The 25292-nt window shown below is 35.5% G+C and overlaps 2 protein-coding genes across 22 annotated transcripts in view; one reads left to right on the top strand and one right to left on the bottom strand.

Moving 5' to 3' along the window:
* The window catches only part of LOC125779360 (zinc finger BED domain-containing protein 5-like), a 451651-nt gene that overhangs the window by 304771 nt on the left and 121588 nt on the right, over positions 1-25292 (bottom strand). The window lies entirely within an intron of this gene.
* The window catches only part of LOC105221871 (calcium-dependent secretion activator), a 249448-nt gene that overhangs the window by 213449 nt on the left and 10707 nt on the right, over positions 1-25292 (top strand). For 13 of the 20 annotated variants that reach the window (XR_007423219.1, XR_007423220.1, XM_049460126.1 and 10 more), the window contains 2 exons: positions 1773-1934; positions 18567-18876. Coding sequence is in view for 18 of the 20 variants with exons in the window: in XM_049460126.1 (XP_049316083.1) it covers positions 1773-1934; positions 18567-18876 (472 nt within the window). In the remaining 2 variants the exon portion in view is untranslated. Of the gene's footprint in view, positions 1-1772; positions 1935-18566; positions 18877-18941; positions 18986-23823; positions 23842-25185; positions 25213-25292 lie in introns of those variants that run through there. The other 7 variants (XM_049460125.1, XM_049460133.1, XM_049460123.1 and 4 more) reach the window with 5 other exon arrangements.

Raw genomic sequence — 25292 nt, 5'->3', positions numbered from 1 at the left:
TAACATAACCATAATAGAAATAATAGGAATGTCTAGCATTAAGGCTTTACAAAATAAGAATAATTTGTACTTTGTAGTTAAGTATCCAATTCCTCAAATTGTTTGTAAAAAATATAGTTTATTCGCCGTGCCTCACGAAGGACGAGTCCTACACTTTGGGGATACTAATACCGTCGCTGAGTGCGGAAACGAAGCATATGCTGTTAAATGTGAAAAATCAACTTTTGCAACTTTTTGCAAGAAGCAAACAACCCCTACTTGTTGTCAGCAGCTATTCACAGGTGCTGTAGCAAATTGTTCAACTACTACCAATCATGATAAGGGCATCAAAGAAATCGATGACGGCATTGTCATTATCAACAATGCTACAGCAACGATAGAGGTTGAAAAAGGAGATAGCAGAACCGTCAGCGGTACTTACCTTTTGACTTTCGATCAGTCGATAAAGGTAAATGGGACCGAGTATCACAATCGAAATCATACTCCTACTCGTACTCCTGGCACCCCAACGGCTCAAAAAGTCAATCTTTTAGGACATATAGAGACACTGAGTTTGAACTATCTTCATGAAATGAATGCGGAAAATATCAACCATATTGGCGCTCTTCGAGGAGAAGTCAACTCAACAACATTGCTTTTTATAGTAACGATAGCATCAATCTTTATCCTGGTAATCTTGCGACTTGCTCTAAGCAAATATAAAAAACACACCGCGAAAAAGGCAATGAATGTCTTAGTAAGAGAGGTCACCGAGAGAATCGTGGACGATTCTCACTTAGGAAGGGAGGAGTTAACTCGAAACGCAAACCACCAAAATATCAAGTCAGCATTGTCTGCCTAACATCCGTTTCAGGCAATGCTGAACATTAACACTACACCAATCCATGACCAACGGCCCGAGCTATGATCCAACGACCAGCAACAACAAGCGATACTCACAAACTACCGTAGCCGTGGGATCCGCTGGCGCAGCACAAATATAGCGCAAACAAACAACGACTCACACTACACGCAAGTCGGCGTAATCGTGGGATTCGCTGACACTGCATTTGACAAAACATAGCAACGACAGCGACGACGGCAGCGACGACGGCAGCGGCAGTGAGGACGGCTTAGGTTTAGAATTAAGAATAAGAATGTTTTAAAGTTAGTTCTGATCGAGCCTGAATAAAGCACACAAGTGCCTAAAAATAATTTATATAATCTCCGGACACACAATCAATGAATTTTAACAGCTTTCCATGTTCCAAAAATGTTAAGAATTTTAAATTATTTTCATTATTTTAAGTGTGTAATTGTTTTCATTAACAGCAATTCCCATTTTCATGAACCACAAGTTTTGAAGTTCTCAAAAATCATGAATTCATTTTCTTATTCCGAATTCGATTATTTTATTTCATCCACACGTCAAAATGGGAGGTCACATTTATGCCAAAATAAAGGAATAGTCTACATTTATAAAGATTGCTGGGCATAATTTACTCTTAGCTTATACATGTATGTATGTATGGAAATATTTTATAACTTTGGTGTTTGTGCTGTTGTTAATCAGCGTAAAAATTGATTTAATAAAGTTAGTTTTCAATGTATACTTTTATATCAAATTTTTAATGTGGTTTTTCTTCTTCTCTCTCTCCCTATTTCTCTTTTCCTTCTTTTAATACTTTAACTTAATTATTTTGTATTTGTATTTGTGCCCTTTCAATGTGACTTAAATATTTGTACTCATATCATTTACTGTAATCGACAACTATAAACGACGTATTATATAGGATTAATGCAGCTTTAAATCCAGCGACATTAAATAACGCGGCTCAGGCTTTAAATACCGCAGCCCTTAATCCGGCGGCACTACTTGGGAGCAAAAAAGATCAGGTCAATTTCTATATACCAAAGCTACCAAGGCGTTCTGTTAATGCTAACGAAGATACGAGGTTTTTACTCATTTAACAATAACTATTAAAATCAAATAAAAAATACGTACTCAATAAATATTAACGTATATAGATATATAAAAACTTTCCCGTAAATTTTGAATAAATATTATGCATTGCTTTTTATGATTTTCATTAGCGACCATAAAGTATGTAGATAATGCAATATATGGTATGTATGTCGTATGTTTTTGTTTTTGTAACCGTTGCAAGACTGGACCAGTAAATAAAGAACAGAACAAATATAAAAGTAATTTTTCAGAATTTTTTTTATATTTATTATTCAAGAACAATATAAGCAAATTAATATATTTATAAATATTATGCATAGTAAACTCATATATTAATCAATCGATCGATTATCATGGGGAATTAAAGCGAAAATGGGAAGAAAGTAAATGATGTGCTGTATGTTAAAATAATTGTTTTCTTCCCACATCGTTAATTGCTTTATTTCAAAAACGTATGAGCTTCAAAAGTTTTTTCAGGGCTCATTTACAATTACTAAGTTTTAAAGCTTAAAAAAAAAATTGCACAACTTGTGAGTCGCAAGATTGTCTAGAGTACAAAAATACGGTTATACATACATACGCATTGCAATAAATGATAAAATGTAGTTGCATTTCTATTATTATGAGCCATTTCATTCAAAAATTTAAGTTAGGTTTTGTTAATTAAAAGTTGTCTTAACATAGGTACATACATACATGCCTGCATATGGAAACAAATTTTAAATATGTGTGAATATTGGAACGAACATAATCTTTTGTTACTACTCGTCTAACTATGTATCTACTAAGCGATATTCAAAAATGATACTCTTTAGCATTTTCTCTAAGATAGAAATATAAAAACGGCGTATGTATATGTATATCAGCTATTATATATATAGTATATATATTATCGATTTCAAAACTGTGACAGTACGTTATTATAAATATCCCAGGATGATGTGTAGAATACTAAATTACGCCAACCGCCATGTCATAACGTAATTCTTTTCAGTTGAGAAGAATAAGCACAGAACAGCACGTAAATCGTAAACAAAAGTGCAAATACTCTTGTTAATTCATAGACTTAATATATAAACGAGATACATATAGGGTTATATATAGATATAAATGATCAGGATGACGAGAAAAGTTGAAATCGGGTTGACTGTATGTCTGTCCGTCCGTCCGCCCGTGCAAGCTGTAACTTGAGTAAAAATTGAGATATGGCGAATAAACTTGGTATGAGGGTTCCTTAGTACAAAAAAATTTCGAGGTCGTAGATGGGTGTAATCGGATCATTGCCACGCCCACAAATAGTCATTAACCGAAAAAATATAAAGTTCCATATCTAAGCATTAGAGTAAGAAATAAAACTGTAATTTGGTACAAAAGGTCCCAGTATCAAGAGGGCAAAATTTTTTCCAAAAAGTGGATGTGGCCCCGCCCTCTAACAAGTTTAATGCACTTAGCTATGACAATCAAACTTGCTCAATACAAATCTTATAAGAACTTCCACCGACATTGTGAAAATAGATGAAATCGGAGGATATCCCCATGTAACGGTACTGTTAAAAACTACTAAAAGCGTGATAAATCAATAACTAAATACACCAGAGACAGTAAATTTTTCCATACTATGGCGTTTACCAAGATGGTATGAGAGAGCTTTATAGGAACCGGTGTGAAAATTGGACGATGGACGTGGCCCCGGCAACTTTTTGGTGAAATCTCATATCTCGAGGCCCGACCAAATCGATTTTGACAAAATTTTCTTCTTACATTCTTATGTCACATTGTGAAAATCGACGAAATCGGCCGATAACCACGCCTACTTCCCATGCGGTAGAATTTTAAATTCTACTTGACTCGTTCAGTTTCCAGTACACAAATTAAGAAGCAGTTTATATAACGGGATAAAACTTTGCACGAATAATGTCTTTAGTGTGTGTGTAAAGAAATAACGCGATGGGTTTAGGATTTAAAATACCTCTGGTTGCCCAGATCTCCTTTATTTATAGATTTTCTTATCCTAATTCATATATGCACCACATGCAGAGTGCATACATACATATATCTTAATACTAATCTATTGTACATACCGACAGCATGTACACATATCTTAAACATAAGTGTTCCCAACGGCATACACAACTATTTCTTATCTATTACGTATATTATTCTAGGATCATTTGCGATCCTTTACATTGCATACATTAAATACCACAGTCTCTAATTAATATACCCGAAATGAACATTTATTACGGTGATGATTGAAATGGGTATTTGTACGTACATATTTATGCTTACGATTGTATTTGTAACATGATATCTGTTTCCATACAGATTTACAAAAATATCTTATTTACAATTATAGCCGTTAAGAACTGTTATGAACAAAAATTGTTTAAATCCAATAAAAACTGTTCAAGAGCCTAGATACCGAATATTTACACCCTGGTACCTGTAGTTGACTTTTGATCGAAAATGTCGGTCAATATTTGATATATAATTGAAATTATCTGATAAAATCTCTGAAAATGATATGTCTGTATGTCGAAAATGGGTTGAATCGGACCAATATTTCTGTTAGCGCCCATATACTTAATTTAATAATTTTTGACTGTATGATATGAAATTCATAAAATGACTGTATGAAAATGAAAATAAGAGAGCGTGTTTTACTCATAACAGTGTATCTTTGTGCCTAAAAAAGATAAATTTGAGCGAAAACTTGGCTTAGCCTCTATAAAACTACTTTCAAGATTTTTGAACATCCGGCTGACTGGTTTTAATATAATTGGTTTTAGTATTTCCCTGGCCTTGATTCTAGCAAGTTGAAAGTGTATAAAATATTCGGTTGCACCCGAACTTAGCTTTACTTGTTCAAACTTATAAATTTGAAAAATGATCACAATATGTTAACCATTCACTTGATTGGCAATCTTGCTGTCAATAGATAAATGTATTTACAAGGTTTGTCGCAAAGGAAACAGAACTTTTTAAATGTAATTGTTTCTGGTGGCGCCACCTTTTGGTGGGTATATGAAATAAAAAGTTTGATCTCTTGTTGACATTTCGTAAAAATTTTAAGACAATCGATGTTATCGTTCAAAAAGTGACAGCAGCTTTTGGTCATTGGTCGTAAAATGCATTTTAAACAAAGAGCAAATATTAAATTTTGTTTTAAACGTTTACTGAAACATTTCAAATGATGAAAATAGTTTACGGTGATCAGTGCCTATCCCGTAGTAATATGCATGAGTGGTTTAAGCGATTCCAAGAAGGTCGTGAGGACGAGAGCCATCACCGAAAAATAGTCGTCTTCAGAAGTCAAAAAAAAAAGATAATGCTGATTTGTTTTTACGATTCCGAGGGTATTGTACAACGAGAGTTCGTCCCACCTGGCCAAACGATTAATGCTGTGTTTTACCTTGGTATTATGAAGCGTCTTTCATTCGTCGTGCTCGACCACAATACCGTGAGGCAGGGTCCTGGCGCCTGTTGCACGATAATGCGCCGTGCCATCGGTCGACGCTTGTCCCTGATTTTTTGACAAAAACTTATATTAACCATTAATCACTCACCCTACTCACCTGATTTGGCACCCTGTGATTTTTACCTATTTGGAAAACTTCATTTGCCCATGAAAAGACACTGATTTCAGGACATTTCAGCTATCGAAAAGGCGACGACCGATATTCTCAAGAGCATTCCGAAAAATGACCTTAAACACTCATTTGAAATGCTAAACGCTGTATCGAAGCACAAGGAAACTACTTTGAATAAAAAAATATAACTTTTGAAAAATATTAATTTTTTGTTGTGTTTTTTAACAGTCCTGTTTCTTTTGCGACAGACCTTGTATTTGAAAAATACCTGTTCATTTATTTCACTAAAATTTTATCACCAAAACTAATAAGTTTATTTCACGATTTAACAAAAGTGTTCACCCAATTGTTTACAATTTACTTGCTTTTCTATGCTTCTTCTTCTCGACTCAAAAGAATTACACCACAATAATTTAATTTAATCTTATTTAATTATTAATTTATATTACAGGTCATAGACCTACTTTGTATAAAATATACATACATATATAATGGAATGTCAAAAAAGTCTTGCGGTATTTTCGCTAGTTGGCGCTAAAAGTGCGTAGTTCTAGTTTTATTCGTCCCTTCGGGTCATGCTATATCTTTTTGGAAAGCTCATTTCACGCGCTAACACGTGTATGATTGATTGTCGTTTCTTTTAAGTCGTTCGTGAGTTATAGCGTCGCAAACATGGAGCAAAATAAAAAGAAAATACGGCATATTTTACAGTACTACTACGATAAAGGCAAAAATGCATCTCAAGCCGCCAATAAAATTTGTGCAGTTTATGGACCCGATACAGTTTCCATTTCCACCGCACAACGATGGTTTCAACGTTTTCGTTCTGGTGTAGAGGTGGTCGAAGATGCGCCACGCTCCGGAAGGTCTGTCGTCGAAAATTGCGATAAAATCGCTGAATTGGTCGAACGAGACCAGCATAGTAGCAGCCGTAGCATCGGTCAAGAGCTGGGCATGAGTCATCAAACCGTTATAAACCACTTGAAGAAGCTTGGAGTCATCATCATCAAACATCTTTGACCGTATCGACGTACGCGAATCGCTTCTGAATCGCAACAAAATCGACCCGTTTTTGAATCGTATAGCGACTGGCGATGAAAAGTGGGTCACTTACGATAACGTAAGGCGCAAACGGTCGTGGTCGAAAAGCGGTGAAGCGGCCCAGACGGTGGCCAAGCCTGGATTGACGGCCAGGAAGGTTATTCTGTGTGTTTAGTGTGATTCTTCTTCTTCTTTACTGGCGTAGACACCGCTTACGCGATTATAGCCGAGTCAAAAACAGCGCGCCAGTCGTTTTTTCTCTTCGCTACGTGGCGCCAATTGGATATTCCAAGCGAAGCCAGGTCCTTCTCCACTTGGTCCTTCCAACGGAGTGGAGGTCTTCCTCTTCCTCTGCTTCCCGCGGCGGGTAATGCGTCGAATACTTTCAGAGCTGGAGAGATTTCATCCATCCAGACAACATGACCTAGCCAGCGTAGCCGCTGTCTTTTAATTTGCTGAACTATGTCAATGTCGTCGTATATCTCGTACAACTCATCGTTCCATCGAATGCGGTATTCGCCGTGGCCAACGCGCAAAGTTTATGGTCCTTTGCTCGTAGGTCTTTCGCAGAACTTTTCTCTCGAAAACTCGCAACGTCGACTCATCGGTTGTTGTCATCGTCCCAGCCTCTGCACCATATAGCAGGACGGGAATTATGAGCGACTTATAGAGTTTGGCTTTTGTTCGTCGAGAGAGGACTTTACTTTTCAATTGCCTACTCAGTCCGAAGTAGCACCTGTTGGCAAGAGTAATCCTGCGTTGGATTTCCAGGCTGACATTGTTGGTGGTGTTAATGCTGGTTCCTAAATAGACGAAATTATCTACAACTTCAAAGTTATGACTGTCAACAGTGACGTGGGAGCCAAGTCGCGAGTGCGACAACTGTTTGTTTGATGACAGGAGATATTTTGTCTTGCCCTCGTTCACTGCCAGACCCATTTGCGTTGCTTTCTTGTTCAGTCTGGAGAAAGCAGAACTAACGGCGCGGGTGTTGAGACCGATGATATCAATATCATCGGCATACGCCAGCAGCTGTACACTCTTATAAAAGATTGTACCTGCTCGATTCAGTTCTGCAGCTCGAATAATTTTCTCCAGCAGCAGATTCAAAAATTCGCACGATAGGGAGTCGCCTTGTCTGAAACCTCGTTTGGTATCGAACCGCTCGGAGAGGTCCTTCCCGATCCTGACGGAGCTTTTCGTGTTGCTCAACGTCAGTTTACACAGCCGTATTAGTTTTGCGGGGATACCAAATTCAGACATCGCGGCATAAAGGCAGGTCCTTTTCGTGCTGTCGAAAGCAGCTTTGAAATCGACGAATAGGTGGTGAGTGTCGATTCTCCTTTCACGGGTCTTTTCCAAGATTTGGCGCATGCTGAATATCTGGTCGGTTGTTGATTTACCAGGTCTGAAGCCACACTGATAAGGTCCAATCAGTTTGTTGACGGTGGGCCAAACGCTCAATTCGGACCTGTACTGCCAACAAATGGACCGCTTGAAGGCAGCACTTATACAGAAGAGGCCATCTTTGATTAACAGAGGCCGAATTGTCTTCATTAGGACAACGCCAGGCCACACACATCTTTAGTGACGCGCCAGAAGCTCCGAGAGCTCGAATGGGAGGTTCTTTTGCATCCACCGTATAGTCCGAATCTCGCACCAAGTGATTACCACCTGTTTCTGTCCATGGCGAACGCGCTTGGTAGTCTGAACTTGGCCACAAGAGAGTCCTGTGAAAATTGACTCTCCGAGTTTTTTGCCAATAGGGAAGCGAGCTTCTATGAAAGGGGCATTATGAAGTTGGCATTTTGATGGGAACGCGCCATCGAACAACATATGCCGAAAAGTCTCAAGCTCCGATTGGTAAAGCTTTATAACAAAATTTTCAATACTGGTGTCTACCCCCAATTTTGGAAAACGTCCTGTGTTATACCAATACTTAAACCACACAAATCCTCCGATGAACTTGCTAACTATAGGCCGATTTCCCTCCTTCCATGTATGGGCAAAATTTTGGAAAAGATCGTGGCAAACCGCTTGATGTGGTATGCTCAGCGAAACAAGTTCATATCACCGAATCAAGTCGCAAACAAAAAAGGTCAAGGCACGTTAGACGCTTTAATCCAACTTGACTACTTCATTACTAACGCTTTGTCCAGCAAAAACCACGTGTCCGTACTATCTCTTGACTTCCACAGAGCTTTCGACAAAATTGGAGCCCATATTATTATTCGACAACTTAGGAAAATAGGCCAGAATATGATACGTTTTATTACCAACTTTCTCACAAACAGAAAACTCAAAGTCAACGTAAATGGTTTTCTTTCTTCAACACTCCCGCTTTCTAATGGTACGCCGCAAGGCTCACCTCTTTCAGCCTTCCTTTTTATCATTGCTTTCGACTATATTAGTAGGATGATAAAATATTACAAAGGAGTTGAGCACCAGATCTATGCTGACGATGTCCTAATCTACACAAAAGTCTCTGACGTTAATTTAGCTCAATCCTTATTTACTAATATACTCGCCAGAATTGAGACTTGGTCACTGGAGTCTGGTGCTTCACTTTCTTTAGACAAAACACATATCCTTCATGTATGTAGGAAGCAAAATTGCAACGGTATTTCACTTACCCACAATCAAACCAACATCGAATTTAAAACACAGCTGAAATTACTAGGATTAATTTCTGACTCTAAGTATAACTCTAATACTCACTGTAAATATGTCAGAAACTCGTTAATGACACGATTAAATATTGTTAAATATCTCTCGTCTAAGCATTCATTTATTCATCCGAACACACTAGTCAATGTTGTCAGAGCTTTGCTAACTTCAAAAATAGATTATGGGCTCCCCATCTATGGCAATTGCTCCAAAAGCAGTATCAACCTTTTAAATGCACCATACCATTGCGCAATACGGCGAAGTCTCCGGGGGTTTCCAACCTCGCCAATAAAAACGATAATGGCTGAATCTGGTTTACCAACTATTCAAGATAAAATTATATATTCTTCGCTCCAAATTCTTGCGAAAACGGCTGAGAACACCAACCCATTACTAAATACAACTATCACCCATGCCACGAAAAAAAGAAAAATTCCAAGAATACAATCGGCTATTTCGAGATGCTTAAGTTTCGCTGAAGAAAATAATATTTTACGTAACGCAACATGCAAATTCACCACACGACATCCTCCCTGGCTGATCAATGATAAAATCTTACAGAATAAGCTTATGTTTTTGTCCAAGCAAAACACACCAAACGAAGTCTTTCAACAAACCTCTGCTGAACTCACGCAGTTAATCACGCAAAAAAGACTAAAGGAAAGTTCCTCATCTGTACAGACAGCAAATCGTGTATGTCTGCAATAACGTCTCTTCCAATCGCAATCCCATAATAGAAGTTATCAGGGACGCGGTCATTGGTGCCCCTCAGAAAATCCAAGTAATGTGGATCCCTGGCCATGCTGGTATTTTAGGCAACCACTTTGCAGACCTCGCTGCGAAAAATGTAGCCAGGACTTTTGCCTTAACATACTATGCCTCATCCAAGCAAAACATTTCTAACCTTATTAAGCACAAAAGGCATCAAAAAAACGCAAGCGAATGGAAAACATTTAAACATCGCTACGCGGACATAAACCCAGCCAGAAATCGAATGATCTACTCGTCAACAGTTCCAACTAGCGCAATGAAGACATATACTCGATTAAGGATTGGACACACTATCATAACACACGCCCACTTACTATCGGGTAAAAGCCCATCCATTTGCCCCCTTTGCGAGGACACCGCTTCTATCAAACACTTACTCACACTCTGTCCGATGCTTCACTCAACAGCCCACAACTCTGGCAACATTGATCTCATAAAACTACTAAGTGAACCTTCAGAAAAAAACGTTATGATTGTTTATAGATTCTTAAAAACCAACGATTTGTTAAAACATATTTAAGCAACTTACATCTTTACTAACCCTTAGCAAATAGAACTTTTTACCTAGTTATAATTACAAGGCGGTTGAAGGCCTCGTAGCCAGTGCTGCGTTTATGTATTTATATAATAAAACTCCTTTTGTTATATGAATTATTATAAATAAATAAATAAATAAATAACCAATTTTATGAACAATTGAAAATTCAATAAAAATACCGCAAGACTTTTTTGACAACCTAATATGTATGTACATACTTATGTGGAAGAGGCTAATTTTAATATATTGGATTAACTTTTGCCATTACTAAAATATACTAGAGTTGGTATTTCCAAGCAATTTAATGAAGAGAACACATATGCTGACCGACATATGCGACATAAAGTATACTACTATATGGAAACTGGGGTCGTTCGTGTACCGATTTCAAATTTTTCAAAAACTTTTTAAGTTTCATTAAGATACATAACTCACGTGTTGACCGATATAAGGGGTACGAAGTCAACCAAAAGTTCGATAATCTTTATATTTGGTTCAAAATATTACCCGCTTTTACCTATTTTTGACAGAAAGGCACATAACACTGATCAACAAAAAAAAAATAGGAATAAGGTCAATTAGTAGTCTAAAATTTTAGATACGAATAGTTTTATTATAATATGATTTTTTCCCCTTTTATTAAATTAGAAATTATTTTAACAAAAATTAAATTATTTTCAATGTTATAATATTTAAATAAATACTTTATTACGATTTTCTCCTGTATTTCGCGTCAGGAACGTCCCTTTGTAAATCACAGCAATAATCAGCCAGCATAGTAGGACTCCATTTTCCCTGGTATCGTTTTTCTATGGTATAAATGTCTTGGTGGTCCCGTGTTCATCACTAACGGCACCAAAGTTTGGAACAAAAAAGTCTAAATGTGAATGTAAAAAATGTATTTTTAAAGACATTTTGCAGTCTAATGCTTTATAATTCACTAGAAGTTCCTCAACAATAGTTTTATAGTCATTTAATCGGTAATTTCCAAGAAAATTTTGAGTGATTTTTAAAAATGATTCCCAAGCTGGTTTTTCCAAATCATTGAGCTGGTTTTTAAATATATCATCTTTTATCACTTGCCTGACTTGAGGACCTACAAACACGCCATCTCTAATCTTGGCGTCACTGATTTTAGGGAATTTTTCTTTTAGATATTGAAATCCAGCGCCATTTTTATCCATTGCTTTAACAAAGTTTTTCATCAGGCCAAGTTTTATATGGAGAGGTGGTAAAAATATATCTTCAGGTTGTACTAATGGAGAATGTTTTAAATTTTTTTTTCCTGGAGTAAGAGATCGTCTTTTGCACCAATTTTTCTTCACGTAATGGTTCTTCCTATTCCTAACAAAAAAAACAAGAAAATTTTGTATACCCAAGCAGCAATCCTAATAAAAGCGCAACAACTTTTAAATCTCCGCAAATTTTCCATTTATGTTCGTCATACTGTATCTTTTCTAAGAGAAATTTCATTGTTTCATATGATTCTTTCATGTTAGCACCATAACCTACCGGTACGGAGGGAAGATTATTGCCATTATGTAACAAAACTGCCTTTAAGCTTGTTTTTGAAAAATCAATAAATAAACGCCACTCTTCAACTTTGTGTTGTGTTCCCACAATATTCATAACATCACAGACACTGTTACAAATTTATTTATTATTTATTTTAATGTTATTTAGACAAGTGTAAATCACGACCTAAATCATTAAGATCTCCTTGAGATTGTAGGTGTGGCGTTTCTTCCTGGAGACAGATAGATGAAGAAGCAATTTGAAAATCAGGATCAGTACTTATATTATGTTTCCTCTGATTCAGTTGAAAGATCAGAGCACTGAGGTGGTTTTGGTGTAGGTAGTTCTTTACTGTGAGGAATTGGTTTTTTAGCAGATGACACATCAGGATACTTAATTTGTTTTTTAGTTTTAATTGTAATGCCTTTTGTATTAGTCAGACAAAAATAACAATAATAACAGTTGAATGGTCTGTCGGCTCCATCCAAATCATCGGAATTCCGAAAGGCATAGACCGAGATCTTTTTTCTCAACCCGTAAGAAGTCCTACACACATAACACAACAGATGTGTGGAACCCACACTTTATCTTGCTGTCCAACAGGAAAACCGAAATAACTTTCATACAATTTTTTTACTAAAGGTGTTAAATTTCTTCGTTGAGATACAAAAGTTATTTCACCACAAATGTAACAGAACTTGTCAGGATCATTTTTACACTTTCTTGACATTCTTTAAGAATCACTCCACTTAGCAAACACAAAATACAGGCACTTTTCAGAAAAATAAAGCACTGAATAAAAAATAATAAGGAAAAGACGATTAATATTAAACTTTACTGATAAGTACCGGAACACGGAAACTAGTCCTAATCAGATCAATATACGTATGATTTTGTAGAATTGTTAGGTAGATGTTTCGAAAGTACTGCTTACTTTTTTTGTTACAAAATTTTGTTGGTCAGTGTAATTATAGGGAAAAAATTGTTTCTATATTTCAATAATACATATCACGGATTGACCGATATTTCGGTAAAAGCCAGTCATAGGCAATGTAGTCCACATATTTTCTATCTGGAACTACCATGCCTCAAAGCCACTATCTGCGCAAAGTTTTGTACCTATAACTTTAGCCGTGTTTAAGTTATTTACTATAAAGTGAAACAATCATATGGTGTTAAAAATTGTGAAACATGGGAACATGGGATGTTCATAAAACAGTTGTTTGTATTACCTACAACTAATCGAGATAGATGTAGTATATGTATATTTATGATCAGGATGGCTCGACGAGTATAATACCGAGTGATTGTCTGTTTGTCCGTCCGTGTCAAAATTGAAATAGCTCGTTAAAACTTGGTACACATCATAGATCTGTGTTGATGCACCGCAACTAAAAGTACACCACACATGTACAAAGTGTTTTGTAAACTCGTGTGTCAAAGCACCACATCAAAAAATGATGTGATGTTTTTACTAGTTTCTTTAGTGCGTTGTTTCTATGCGGTATCCTAAATGAGCTTCAGCTATGGATATGGTAGACTTTTCACTCTTGTGAGCGGCCACCGCATACACGTCGTGCATGCAAAAACAACCCCTAAATTTTTGGTGCCTTTTGTTGGTGCTTAAATCTGGTTAGCAATTACCAAAAAAAACAGTAAACTTCGAACTATGGTCTTGCATATTGTCAATCTTCTATGTGACATTCGCCTTGGCCGATTTTCGGCTTGCATATGCTATTACGCTACATAAGAAGAACAGTGCTAACAAAGCACCAAGGCTCATAAAAAACACAGAGTAAATTTTTGAGTGTGTCACGTTGCATATTACGCCATGTTAGTAGTACCGGCGCCGCATTTTAAGCGATCACTTGAAATGGTCAAACCAAGCACCGCATTTTAAGCGAGTATACTAGTTGTGGTCAAATCAAGCACCGGTACCGATCTCTGGTATACATGTTCCTAGGTACCTAAGGTGGATTGGTATTGCAGATGGGCGAATTATCAATCAACCTGGTCTCATGTACAAATGTGCATATTTTCTATAGGTTGAGAACATCCATTGTTTTGCAGGTTCCCTTACATATTTATATTTAAATAGTCACTTCTTAATTATTCCTTTCACAGTGTTATAATTCCCGTTAAAGGAAGATTTATCCACTTCAGGATTGTTTCATTTAATATCGTAATAACGAAGAAATATACCATCTACCTACATATATGTATATACGTATAAAAAACAGCTTAGAAGAATGCTATTTTGTTCAAATAGATATATTTATATTCATACATACATATACATACATATATTAATGGAACTCCTGAATATGTTAATACCAATGTGCTTGTGGACAAATTAAGATCTTTTAGTGGTTATGCTAATGCACAATACTCACACCAATTACTTTGCATGAGCAATCAAGTGAGTACTTTATTGAAATTGTTATTATATATATGTACATATAACACCGGTCAACAAAAAAATATTTTTTTTTTGGATTTCTGTTCTCATGCTGATTCTAGACATTGAAAAACACTTAAATATTAATCTTTAGTTCCTTAAGTTTGCTTTGGGCTGATCTACATCGATAAGTATATTTTAATTTATTTCATAAATCAAAGATGGCAGCACTTTGATTAACCCGAAAGTAAACAGTATTATTATTTGTAAGAGGCACAGTAGTGAATGTTGACCTGTTTATTATAGCTGTAACAACAATATTAGTGTATTACTCAGTTAAAAAATGGCATCAAGTCAGTGTAAAAATGATGTTGATTCATTCTGTTTTATTTGCGGTGAATTTATTAAAGTTAAAAGTAAAAAATTTGCTTTACATATTCTTTTATATATTATTGTTTATCACACATCTTGAATAAAAACGACTCTTGTATCTAAAAAAAAGTTTTCTAATTATAATCTATAGTGAAATTGTAGAAAAAATATAAAAATCAGTCATTTCTGCTTAAAAATCGAAAAATTGCTCTAATTTCTACGAAAGCAAACTTTAACCGGAAAAAAAATTTTCCTTATTTTTGTCATAGGAGAAACTAAAATTTAACATGTAGATGTCAGACCCAAAAATCGCGTTGACTGGTGTTATTTATACATATTTTCACTCGTTAAAGTTGAGCGTTACTGCTATTTAAATATTTCTTTAAAAAAATATGTAGAATGTGTTACTATAAAATTTGGGTTCATAATGATATTTTGTGCCTGGGAAGTACGAGGATTCAACAATTATGGGCAACATGTCCATGCCATACAATATGTTTACCAAAAATTATTGACAATTTCGGGAGTCTTGCTATGGCATTCATAGCACTAGGGTATTTGAGACCGAAGGCTTGACCTTTTTAGGTCATATTATATACAAGGTGCGTTCCAAAGTAAAGAGGAATCCTTTTGAATCTAGCGCCTCCTGGTGGCGCCATCTATGTATATGTCGACTGGTGCGTTAGAATCTGCTATCTTTACCGATTGTCCAGTGAGAATTTCACGACATTTCATTCATTGGAAGTGAAGTTATTGCGTTTTAAGTGTTAGTATGTGTGTGTTATCATATTTTGTTTTAAAATTGGTAAAACTTTTACCGAAACGTTTTAATTGATGAAACAAATTTATGGTGATGATTGCCTATCCCGTAGCAGAGCGCACGAATGCTTTTAACGTTTTCAAAGTGGTCGTCAGGACATAAATGACGATCAACATGTGGGCCCATCAAAATCCGTAATCACCGGAAATCCATCGAAACTGAGCGTGATTTCATCAGAAATCAGCCGAAATCTTCATTTAAATTCATAGCTTCAAAATGCACGGTTAGTTGCGCACAAATTAACTGACGACCAAAAATTGCTCAGAATCCAACATTCGAAGAACATCAGTAAAGAGGTCAGAAAGGACAAAAATCACATTTTAACCATTAATCACTCCCCGTTTTTACCTGATATGACACCGTGCGACTTCTTCCTTTTCGGATAAATGCATTTGCCCATTTATCATAAGAACACAGACTTTTTCGTGCACAAATGGAATATCAAATGTAATTTATGAAGTTGTAAATGTTTACTCATAACAGATGTACAAAAAATCAATCAATTAAAATATCAAATGATTAAAAGTAGACGCTCTTCTAATTCTTTTAAGAGAGTGTTTACCACACCAATTACCAGACGATTTCTTGAAGTATGACGAACGTTATTGAATTTTTATTAGAAAAGTTTAAATTGCAAATGTGCCATCAAAAATAAAATTGCCCTTTCACCCAGAGTTAGGAATCTTAGCGGGAGATTCAATCGCTGCTTTAGTTTAAATTTGCAACTAGTTGCTACAGAGTATTATAGTTTTGTTCTCCTAACGGTTGTCCGCATGATCTAAAACCAATCGAGATAGATATAGGGTTATATACATATCGCTCATTTGATGCAAGACCGGCATAAATCAAAAAACGTGATTTTTGAGTTAATGCTGCAGAATTGTTCGTTATATCATACTTCATGTTGAGTGAAAAATTCATATGAATACCTCTTATATGCTCCGCTTGAGAAGAGGTGTAAGGTTGGAGTCACCGTGTAAGGTTGTAGTCAGTTGAAAACTTTAAACGCAGCAAATGAGCGATATATATAATATATGTAAATGATCAGGATGACGAGAAAAATTGATATCCGGTTGACTGTCTGTCTGTCTGTCCGTCCGTGAGTAAAAATTGAGATATCTTGATGAAATTTGGTATGTGGGTTACTTAGTACAAAAAATTTCGAACTCGTAGATGGGCGTAATCGGTAATGTCACGCCCATAATCGCCATTAACCAGAAACATATTATATAAAGTGCCATAACTAAGCACTAAATTAGGATATGAAAGTGTATTAGCAAGAGGCACTGCGAGAACATTTTTTTGAAAAAGTGGGCGTTGCCATGCCCTATAATAAGTTTAATGTAAATATATCCTAAACCACTAAAGCTACAACAAGCAAATTTGCTGGGTACAAATCTTATAAGAACTTCTACCGACAATGTGAATCTGAGGCTTACTCCTCATATAACATATGAGAGAGATTTATGGGGGCCGGTGTGAAAATTAGACGATTGGCACCGCCCACTTGTTGGTAAGCTTCCATATCTCGGGACCCGACCAAATCGATTTCGACAAATTTTAGTACGTGACTTTTCTTCTACATTGTTATGTCACAATGTGGAAATGGACGAAATCGGACAACAACCACGCCTACTTCCTATATAACACAATTTTAAATTCCACTTGATTCGTTTAGTTTCCTGTACACAAGTTTCGAAGCAGTTTATATAACGGGATATAACTTTGCACAAATAATGTCTTTAGTGTGTGCCACCTTAAGACCAAAAATTGTTGAAATCCAATAAAAACTGTTCAGTACCTATGTACTGAATATTTAGGCTCCAGTACCAATAGTTGACTTTTGATCGAAAACGTCGGTCAATGTGTGATATATATAACTGAAATTAGGGGATAATCATTCTCTTGTAATGGTATGTCTGTATGTCAAAAATTGGTTCAATCGGACTAAGACGGGATGTCCTCCAAATATTCAATAAAAAGATTTTTGAACTTCGGGCTGACTTTGGACCGCATATATCGGCCAATATGTACATAAGTTATACTCATACCAATGAAAATAAGAGAGCGTGCTTTACTCATAACAGTGTATCTTTGCGCCTAAAATAGATAAATTTGAGCGAAAACTTAGCCTAGCCCCTATTTAACTAATATTGGGATTTTCGAACATCCGGCTGACTTTACTATATTTGATTGATTTCACACCTTAAAGTATTTGCCTGGCTTTCATTCTTGCAAGTGGCAAGAGTATAAAATGTTCGGTTGCATTCGAACTTAGCCCTTCCTTACTTGTTTAAGTTATTGTTCTGCTTTATAAAGTGTAGTGTGGTTTTTATATTTGCTAATTATATACTGTTTTTAAAATATTTATATTGTGTTGAAAAACACCATCTACTTTTTAATTGAAAATTTTATATCTATTTTAAATGGCGCTATGATGAGTAAACCTTGTCCCCATAAATGTCTTCCGACTTCTCGAGAAAATCTTTGCATGTTTCTAATTGATTGTTAAAACTAAAAAAAAAAAACTTTTAAAAAGGGTTACATAGGCAGATGTGAATTAAATTTTCGTTAACTGATATTGCTTGTTGATTTTAAAATTCTGTCCTTAAAAATCTATAGCTGAATGTGTACTTAAAAATTAGCTCGCATACATACAGTGAAATAATGTTGCACTTAAAAAGGCTTTATATTATTCTTGCTTATAATAATTTCATTCTTGACATACATACATATATTTATAGTGATTGCACACATGTGAAATTAATGATAGTTTTCATACATAAGTATGTAAATGCATATTTAATATTGAAAATGTCACTGACTTATATCAGTAGTTCCATAGTTAATTTTTCGAAATTTCTTTTTTTGTTTCTATTATCATTAACAATATGCATATATATATATAGAAATGGTTGTGCCACATCCGAGGATCTCTTTTGGAAATTAGATGCCTTACAATCGTTCATACGTGATCTTCATTGGCCGGATGCTGAGTTTCGTCAACATTTGGAGCAACGCCTGAAAATGATGGCTACTGAAATGATTGAACAATGTATACAGCGCACGGATTCATCATTTCAGTCGTGGTTAAAGAAAAATGTGGCCTTCATTTCAACCGATTATATAATACCATCGGAGATGTGCGCAATGGTTAATGTGATATTAGACGCTAAAAATCAAAGCTTTAAACTAACTACAATAGATGGTATTGATTTGGTAAGTATATTTTTTATACCATATAAAAAAAACTTATTATTTATCAAAATATCTACAAAATACAGTGACTCACACGACCAACCGGATGACCTCAGCTTTAATTTTGGATGTAAGTTATTGCTATTGAAATAACAATTTAGCTTAAGATATTATATATCATTAAAAAGGAAATTTTATGCACTTTTTATTTTTTATATAACCCATAAAAAATTTAACTTCATATTTAACATAAACACAAAAAGCCCAATACACACTTCAAATTCATCTCACACGACTAACCGGATTTTTTTATACACACTATAGTTCTAAATAGTATTTAGTAGCGAAACCTTCTGAAGAAATTACTGCTTCTAAACGTTTTGGGATCGAGTCAACCAGCTTCTGGCAGAATTCGGGTTTTACAGAATTCCATGCTTCCAGTATCGCTGCTTTGAGCTCCCCAATATTAGCATACTGTTTTCTATACACTTTTCGTCCTACTTCGTTCCACATGCTCAATTATATTTAGATCTGGGGATTGTGCCGTTGTTTCCATTACGTGTGGGCAATTATATATCAGCCAAGTTCGAGCGATTTCTGATTTGTGCTTCGGATCGTTGTCCTGATAGAAAATAAAGTCTCTTTGGATACCCAATTTGTCACAAGATGCTTTGACATTCTCCTTGAGAATATCGACGTACTGAAAACGATCCATAATATTTTTTACAAAATGCAGATTGCCGGTTCCCTTTGCTGATACACATCCCCAGACCATGATTGAGCCATCACCATGCTTCATAGTAGCTCTAGTATGTTTTGGAAGATGGGCTTCATTAGGACGCCGCCATACAAACTTGCGCCCATCCGAACCATGCAAATTGAATTTGCTTTCATCCGTAAAAAGGACCTAAATCATGCACAAATTTATCATTGCAACTGTTTTCAGCAAGATTCGATGAAAATTATGAAACTTACTTTATTACAAAACTTTCTGGATTTGTTCAGGTGCGCCTTAGCAAATTCAAGTCTTTTTTCTTATATCTTCCGATATATATGGCTTTTTTACCATCGCCTTTCCATGCAAATTGTTGTTCCGAAGTGATCGTCGAATAGTTTTTGCTGAAACTTTTTTGCCTAGATCCTTTTCAACTATAATTTTTATAGTTTCTGCTGTAGATGCCGGATTGTTTTTAATAATTCGCAATATGAAACGCTCATCATTTGCTGTTAGTATATTTCCTTGGCCTTTTCTGGATATGTTACACACTCTATTTTCCTTCCGAAACCTTCTTACAATATCGTGGATAGTGGAAGTACTTCGCTTTACTATATCTGATATATCTTTTATAGTTTTTCCATCTTCTCGAAGTTGTATTATTAAATTTCTAATGTCAATAGATGTCTGAGTACGTGAAGGAGCCATTATTGATATAACTAAACACTAAGCAATGAAATTTACATCTGGTTCAATGTAAGAATTAGCACTACATATTTTCACAGAATTTTAAATGAAATAGAGGGTTACTTTACAGTGCACAGTGGTCGGGCTTGTATGGAGCCGCGGCCATAAATACTTCCCGTTGAGATATCGTTATAAACTTTTCTCCAAAAATCTAAAAAAATATTTTAAACATACAGTAAAAAAATTGGCTGCATCGGACGACTATATCTTATAGCTCCCATAGCACCGTAGCAAGGCGTATAAGGCGATGGTGCGCAAAAATACTTCCAGTAGAGTTGCAGTGCTAAAATTTCATTACTGGCATGTATTTAAATGATTTTTTTTTTTTATGTGAAAAAGGATAACAAATATCTTCTAATAAATCAAATGTAGATGACAAAAATTTAGATTTGTCCCTCTTTGGTAGTTTGCTCTGTCCTGTTATAAAAGGGTCTGAACGCAAAAGAAGTGTATTGATTAAATCCGTATTTGTCAGTATGCGAGACATCTTCCAGTGTATGTTGCAACCGGCACTTCTTTATTTCTTTGTTGTTGGCCTCCGCAGCTTCCTCTGAGAGCTCTCCAATCGACAACAAAGCGTGCTCTATCACCTTCGCACCTTGAATTAATATTTCATGCACTGTTGCTGGAAGATAGTACCATGTATATATGTAGTTTTATCAACTGCTTAGCAGTATCCGATGCATAGCTTTCAAATTTTTTAGCATTAATAGAATATCCTGAGGCTAAAGCTTACAATATCGTAGCGCATCATTACAGTTAGAAAATTTTTGTTTGTATTCGCTGTGCCCAGTACTGCCATCAAACCCCAATTTTCCAATTAATGTTAATGTGTTCTCCGTTCCTTCAAGACAATTTTCAATTACAGTTCTTTGGAGCTGTAAAATACTAGAAGCGGTGTTGTCTAGTAAACTTTGCAGCTCGACTTCTGCATATGTTTCAGCTACTGTTATGTCATTTGGATATCTTGATGTTTTAAAGTTTTTTTTTTTTTTTTTTTTTTTTTTATTGAAACGTAACAAGGATGTGGTTTTACCTTTCATTCAAATTGCAACTAGTGACTAACTTAAACTAACAAGCAATATTTTTCATAATTTATAAGGTACAACATAAAAGCTCTATTAAAAACTTTATTCAAAAACTAAACTTTGTGTTAAAAACTAAATATTATAATATCTGTTATTTGTTACTTGCTTAGAAGGTCACGAAACGTTGTGCTTTTCAGTCTGCGCCTGCTATTTCGAGTTTCTCCCAGTTGTCGGGCTTCAGCGTTTATGTGATTTTGTAACCTTGTAGCATGTTTCGATGCCGTTTCGTGAATGACTTCCCGAACCATTTTTATGCGGAGATCTCGATGTAGATCTGAATTGCGTATGTACCACGGGGCATTTACAATTTTTCGCAGGACTTTGTTTTGGAATCTTTGCACCGCTTCGATGTATAACGGTGCAGCGCATCCCCATAGTTGGATACCGTATGTCCAAATGGGCTCTAACGTTTGGTTGTAGACTAGGATTTTATTTGAGGTAGTTAATGGTGATTTCCTGCCGATTAACCAGTTTATTTTGTTATATTTTAGTTTTAGTTCCGCAACTTTCCTTTGTATATGCTCCCTCCACTTTAATTTTGCATCCAACGTCAAACTAAGATATTTCGCTGAGGTGGAGTACGGTATTACCTCATTACCAATATGTAGGGGGATATACGTAGCACTTTTGTTAGTGAAGTTTATATGTACAGACTTCAACTCGTTTAGAGTAATGTTCCATTTCTGTGTCCATTCTACAATCTCGTTGATTGAAGACTGCATTCTGTTCGACGGTAGTAATTATGCAGGTATCGTCTGCAAATGTGGCGATTGTGCAGTTTGGCGGCGTAGGCATATCGCTGGTAAATAGAATGTATAGAAGGGGTCCCAAGACACTTCCTTGGGGTACACCCGTTTTTAATGGCTGTAACGTAGTATACGATTGCCCCTGTTTGATTCGGAGAGAATTTGTTCGTCGCTTGGCAATATATTGCAAGACACTTCACTATTCACAAATTCACCAATGAGCAAGTATTGGTGTTTCGTTATTCCAGTGTCCATGAAAAGCGATAAAACCTTTTCAATATTTGCTTCGGTTGACTTCAGGATCGGTGGAAAATCGGATGAGCGCAAAACAGAAGCTGCAGACTCATCTTGTTTTTCTATTAGCGCTATCCGACGACGTTTCGTTCTTTTTGAGGACTCAGCAAAATCAATTTTGGGACGTCCCCAGCACTTGAAAAACTTTGTTCAGGAACACAAGCAGGCTCAATTATAATTGTTTCGACAGTGTTCAACCAAGGGGATTGATATCGAACAATTGAAATCTTACAACGATTGTCCAATAAGCAATAATTTTTTTGCAAATGTAACCAATACAAATGTTAAGTTTTCTCATCTCTACTGCGTAGCCTTTGTTTTTAATGCTTTGTTCTACCAAACCAGTGACACTTCGAGTTCTTTTCGCATTCGCGCCCTCTTCTGTGCACCAAAGATCAAGAATGTGCATGCGCGAAAATACGCAGTTACAAGAAGTGTCTATAAAAAAAGGTAGCATAAAAATTAGAAAAAAAAATATACAATATTGCATACAAACACAAAGGACGAATACAAAAGAAACATCGCAAAAACAAAGGAAGAGCAGCAGATAGCGTCGCAAATTTGAGCAATAGTAAGACGACAGCTTAAGTTTATTTACGAATATTCACATATGGGTAAATATCGGCAGCTACACCTAACATTTGTATTACCTTAAAACATTGACAAATACACTGATAACACTCATAAAGGGGGGATCGTGGGGTAACATAACTAAATGTCTATTTAAACATGAAAATTACGTTAAAAAAATACACAAAAAAAGGATAATCAATCAAAAAAAACACAACAAATAATAAATCAATAAAATTAATTTCATAAGATGAATTTATTAAAGTAAATACCTGCAACAATAAAATTAATTTTAAATAATCAAAAACCTCTCTAGCAAACGTTTGACCACTTTGAAATTCAATTTTGTTTTCACGAAAAACTAACTTAGCGCAGTTTCGCTGCAAAATTGAACAGTTGATCACGCTTTGCATTCTATTTTTAGAATGTCCCGTTAGATTTGCAGTAAAAACCGGTTTGCCATGAAGAAGCTTGGACATTTTAGAGACGATTTGGTAACTTTTCGCAAATTTTTGTTGTTATGAATTTTTTGAATTTTGTCCTATGGGCGCAACCACTGTGCAGTGGGTTTCTATTAGGTTTTAGTCGTGTGAGATGAATTTGAAGTGTGTATTGGACTTTTTGTGTTTATGTTAAATATGAAGATAAATTTTTTATGGGTTATGTAAAAAATAAAAAGTGCATAAAATTTCCTTTTTAATGATATACAATGTGTTAAGCTAGATTATAATATCAATAGCATTAACTCACATCCAAAGTTAAAGCTGAGTTCATCCGGTTGGTCGTGTGAGTCACTGTATATTAATAGTAAATTTTTGATGAATTGTTTAAATTCGTAAACACGAATTACTTATGACAACGGTCCATGGTTATTGTAATACTTCTTTTATTTTAATTATACTTTTACTCTAATTGTTATAAACTGATCTAATTGTTATATCCTAAAAAGTAGACCCTCAAACATACATATATGCAGTGTCGGACAAAAAATAAAAACAATACCTGTTAAAAAAAACAACCTTTCAAAACTCTATCCCAACCAATGAAAATTACAAATAATTTGTACTATTATAGGCTGATTCACTAAGTTTAATTTTTACTAAAAATAAAATTCGTTGTAAAAAAATAACTCTTAAAGGCCGAATTAAATTGAGAGAGGACAACAAATAAAAAACTTCAAATAATTAATAAATATTATTAAAATGGAACTTAAAATTGTGTGCATATTCTTAACCAGCCATTTTGTTTTAACAAAGCTTGCCATTTTTTAGCATTGAACTCACTCACAAGTAGTTTGGGGTATGGAATACCAACTTAATGGTCATTTCTCGACTGTTCTGTCTTATATTTCGACCTAACGCCTTCAATATTTTGTTTGACAATTCTGAACGAGTTCTCATGTCCAGAGATTGAGAGACCAGATTAAAACGTCTATCTCATTATGAAGAAACCAATTTCGTTCAAGGGCCGAAATTGTTCTGCTAAAATTTCGATTTTATAACCCCTTCATTCTTCAAAAGGGAGTATAACTTCATTGAGTATGTGTACGTACGGGTCTACACCGTATCAGGAGAAGCATCACCATACCATGATAGTTCTACCCTGTGCAGTATATTTGGGGTGAAATGCTGCATTTTTTGGACGCCTTACCAAACTAAATTTACCATGCTTTCATCTGTCATCTCCATTCGACACGAGTTTTCGCGAATCCGATGTGATAGCTTCGATGTCTCTGTGTCAACAACGGGAATTTGCGAGCTGTTCTTTCATAAAGTTTATTTAAAGCAGACTTCTCCAAATTGACCGATCACAAATCAATCAGGAGACTGAGATTAAAAGTCTCCTCCCAAATATCGGCATGGTAGTGAGTTTTTTGTGGAAAAAGGTTTGGTGCATGAATGTGGAAGATTTTCCAATAAGTGCTGCAATGCTTCGCCCTACCCATTTTTTCCCAAATTGGAAATGATTTGCGCTTATTATTTTGAACGGGCATTAGTTCATCTCTATTTATGCTAACACAAAACTTCGGGGTTGCCAACCAAAAATATGCTTGAGATGCCATCCAGTCATTACAAAAAAAAATAACAAAAACTATTCCGTTAAATAATAATTTGCAATCGAATATTACTTGATTAAGTGTTCTTATTTTTTTCCGGCGCTGTATATGCAGTCTGTCAAGTAAGAGCGTGGTCGACTTTACCGACAGTTGATGAAAAATTTCGCTCTAATTCCTTCGCGAGCCGATAGATGGAAGCTTTGACTTTGTTGCACTGTCAA

The sequence above is a fragment of the Bactrocera dorsalis genome, chromosome 6, assembly GCF_023373825.1.
Source record: "Bactrocera dorsalis isolate Fly_Bdor chromosome 6, ASM2337382v1, whole genome shotgun sequence".
NCBI classification, from domain to species: Eukaryota; Metazoa; Arthropoda; class Insecta; order Diptera; family Tephritidae; genus Bactrocera; species Bactrocera dorsalis.
The sequence above is the reverse complement of the archived record's forward strand: the minus strand, read 5'-3'. Positions and strand labels throughout refer to the sequence as shown.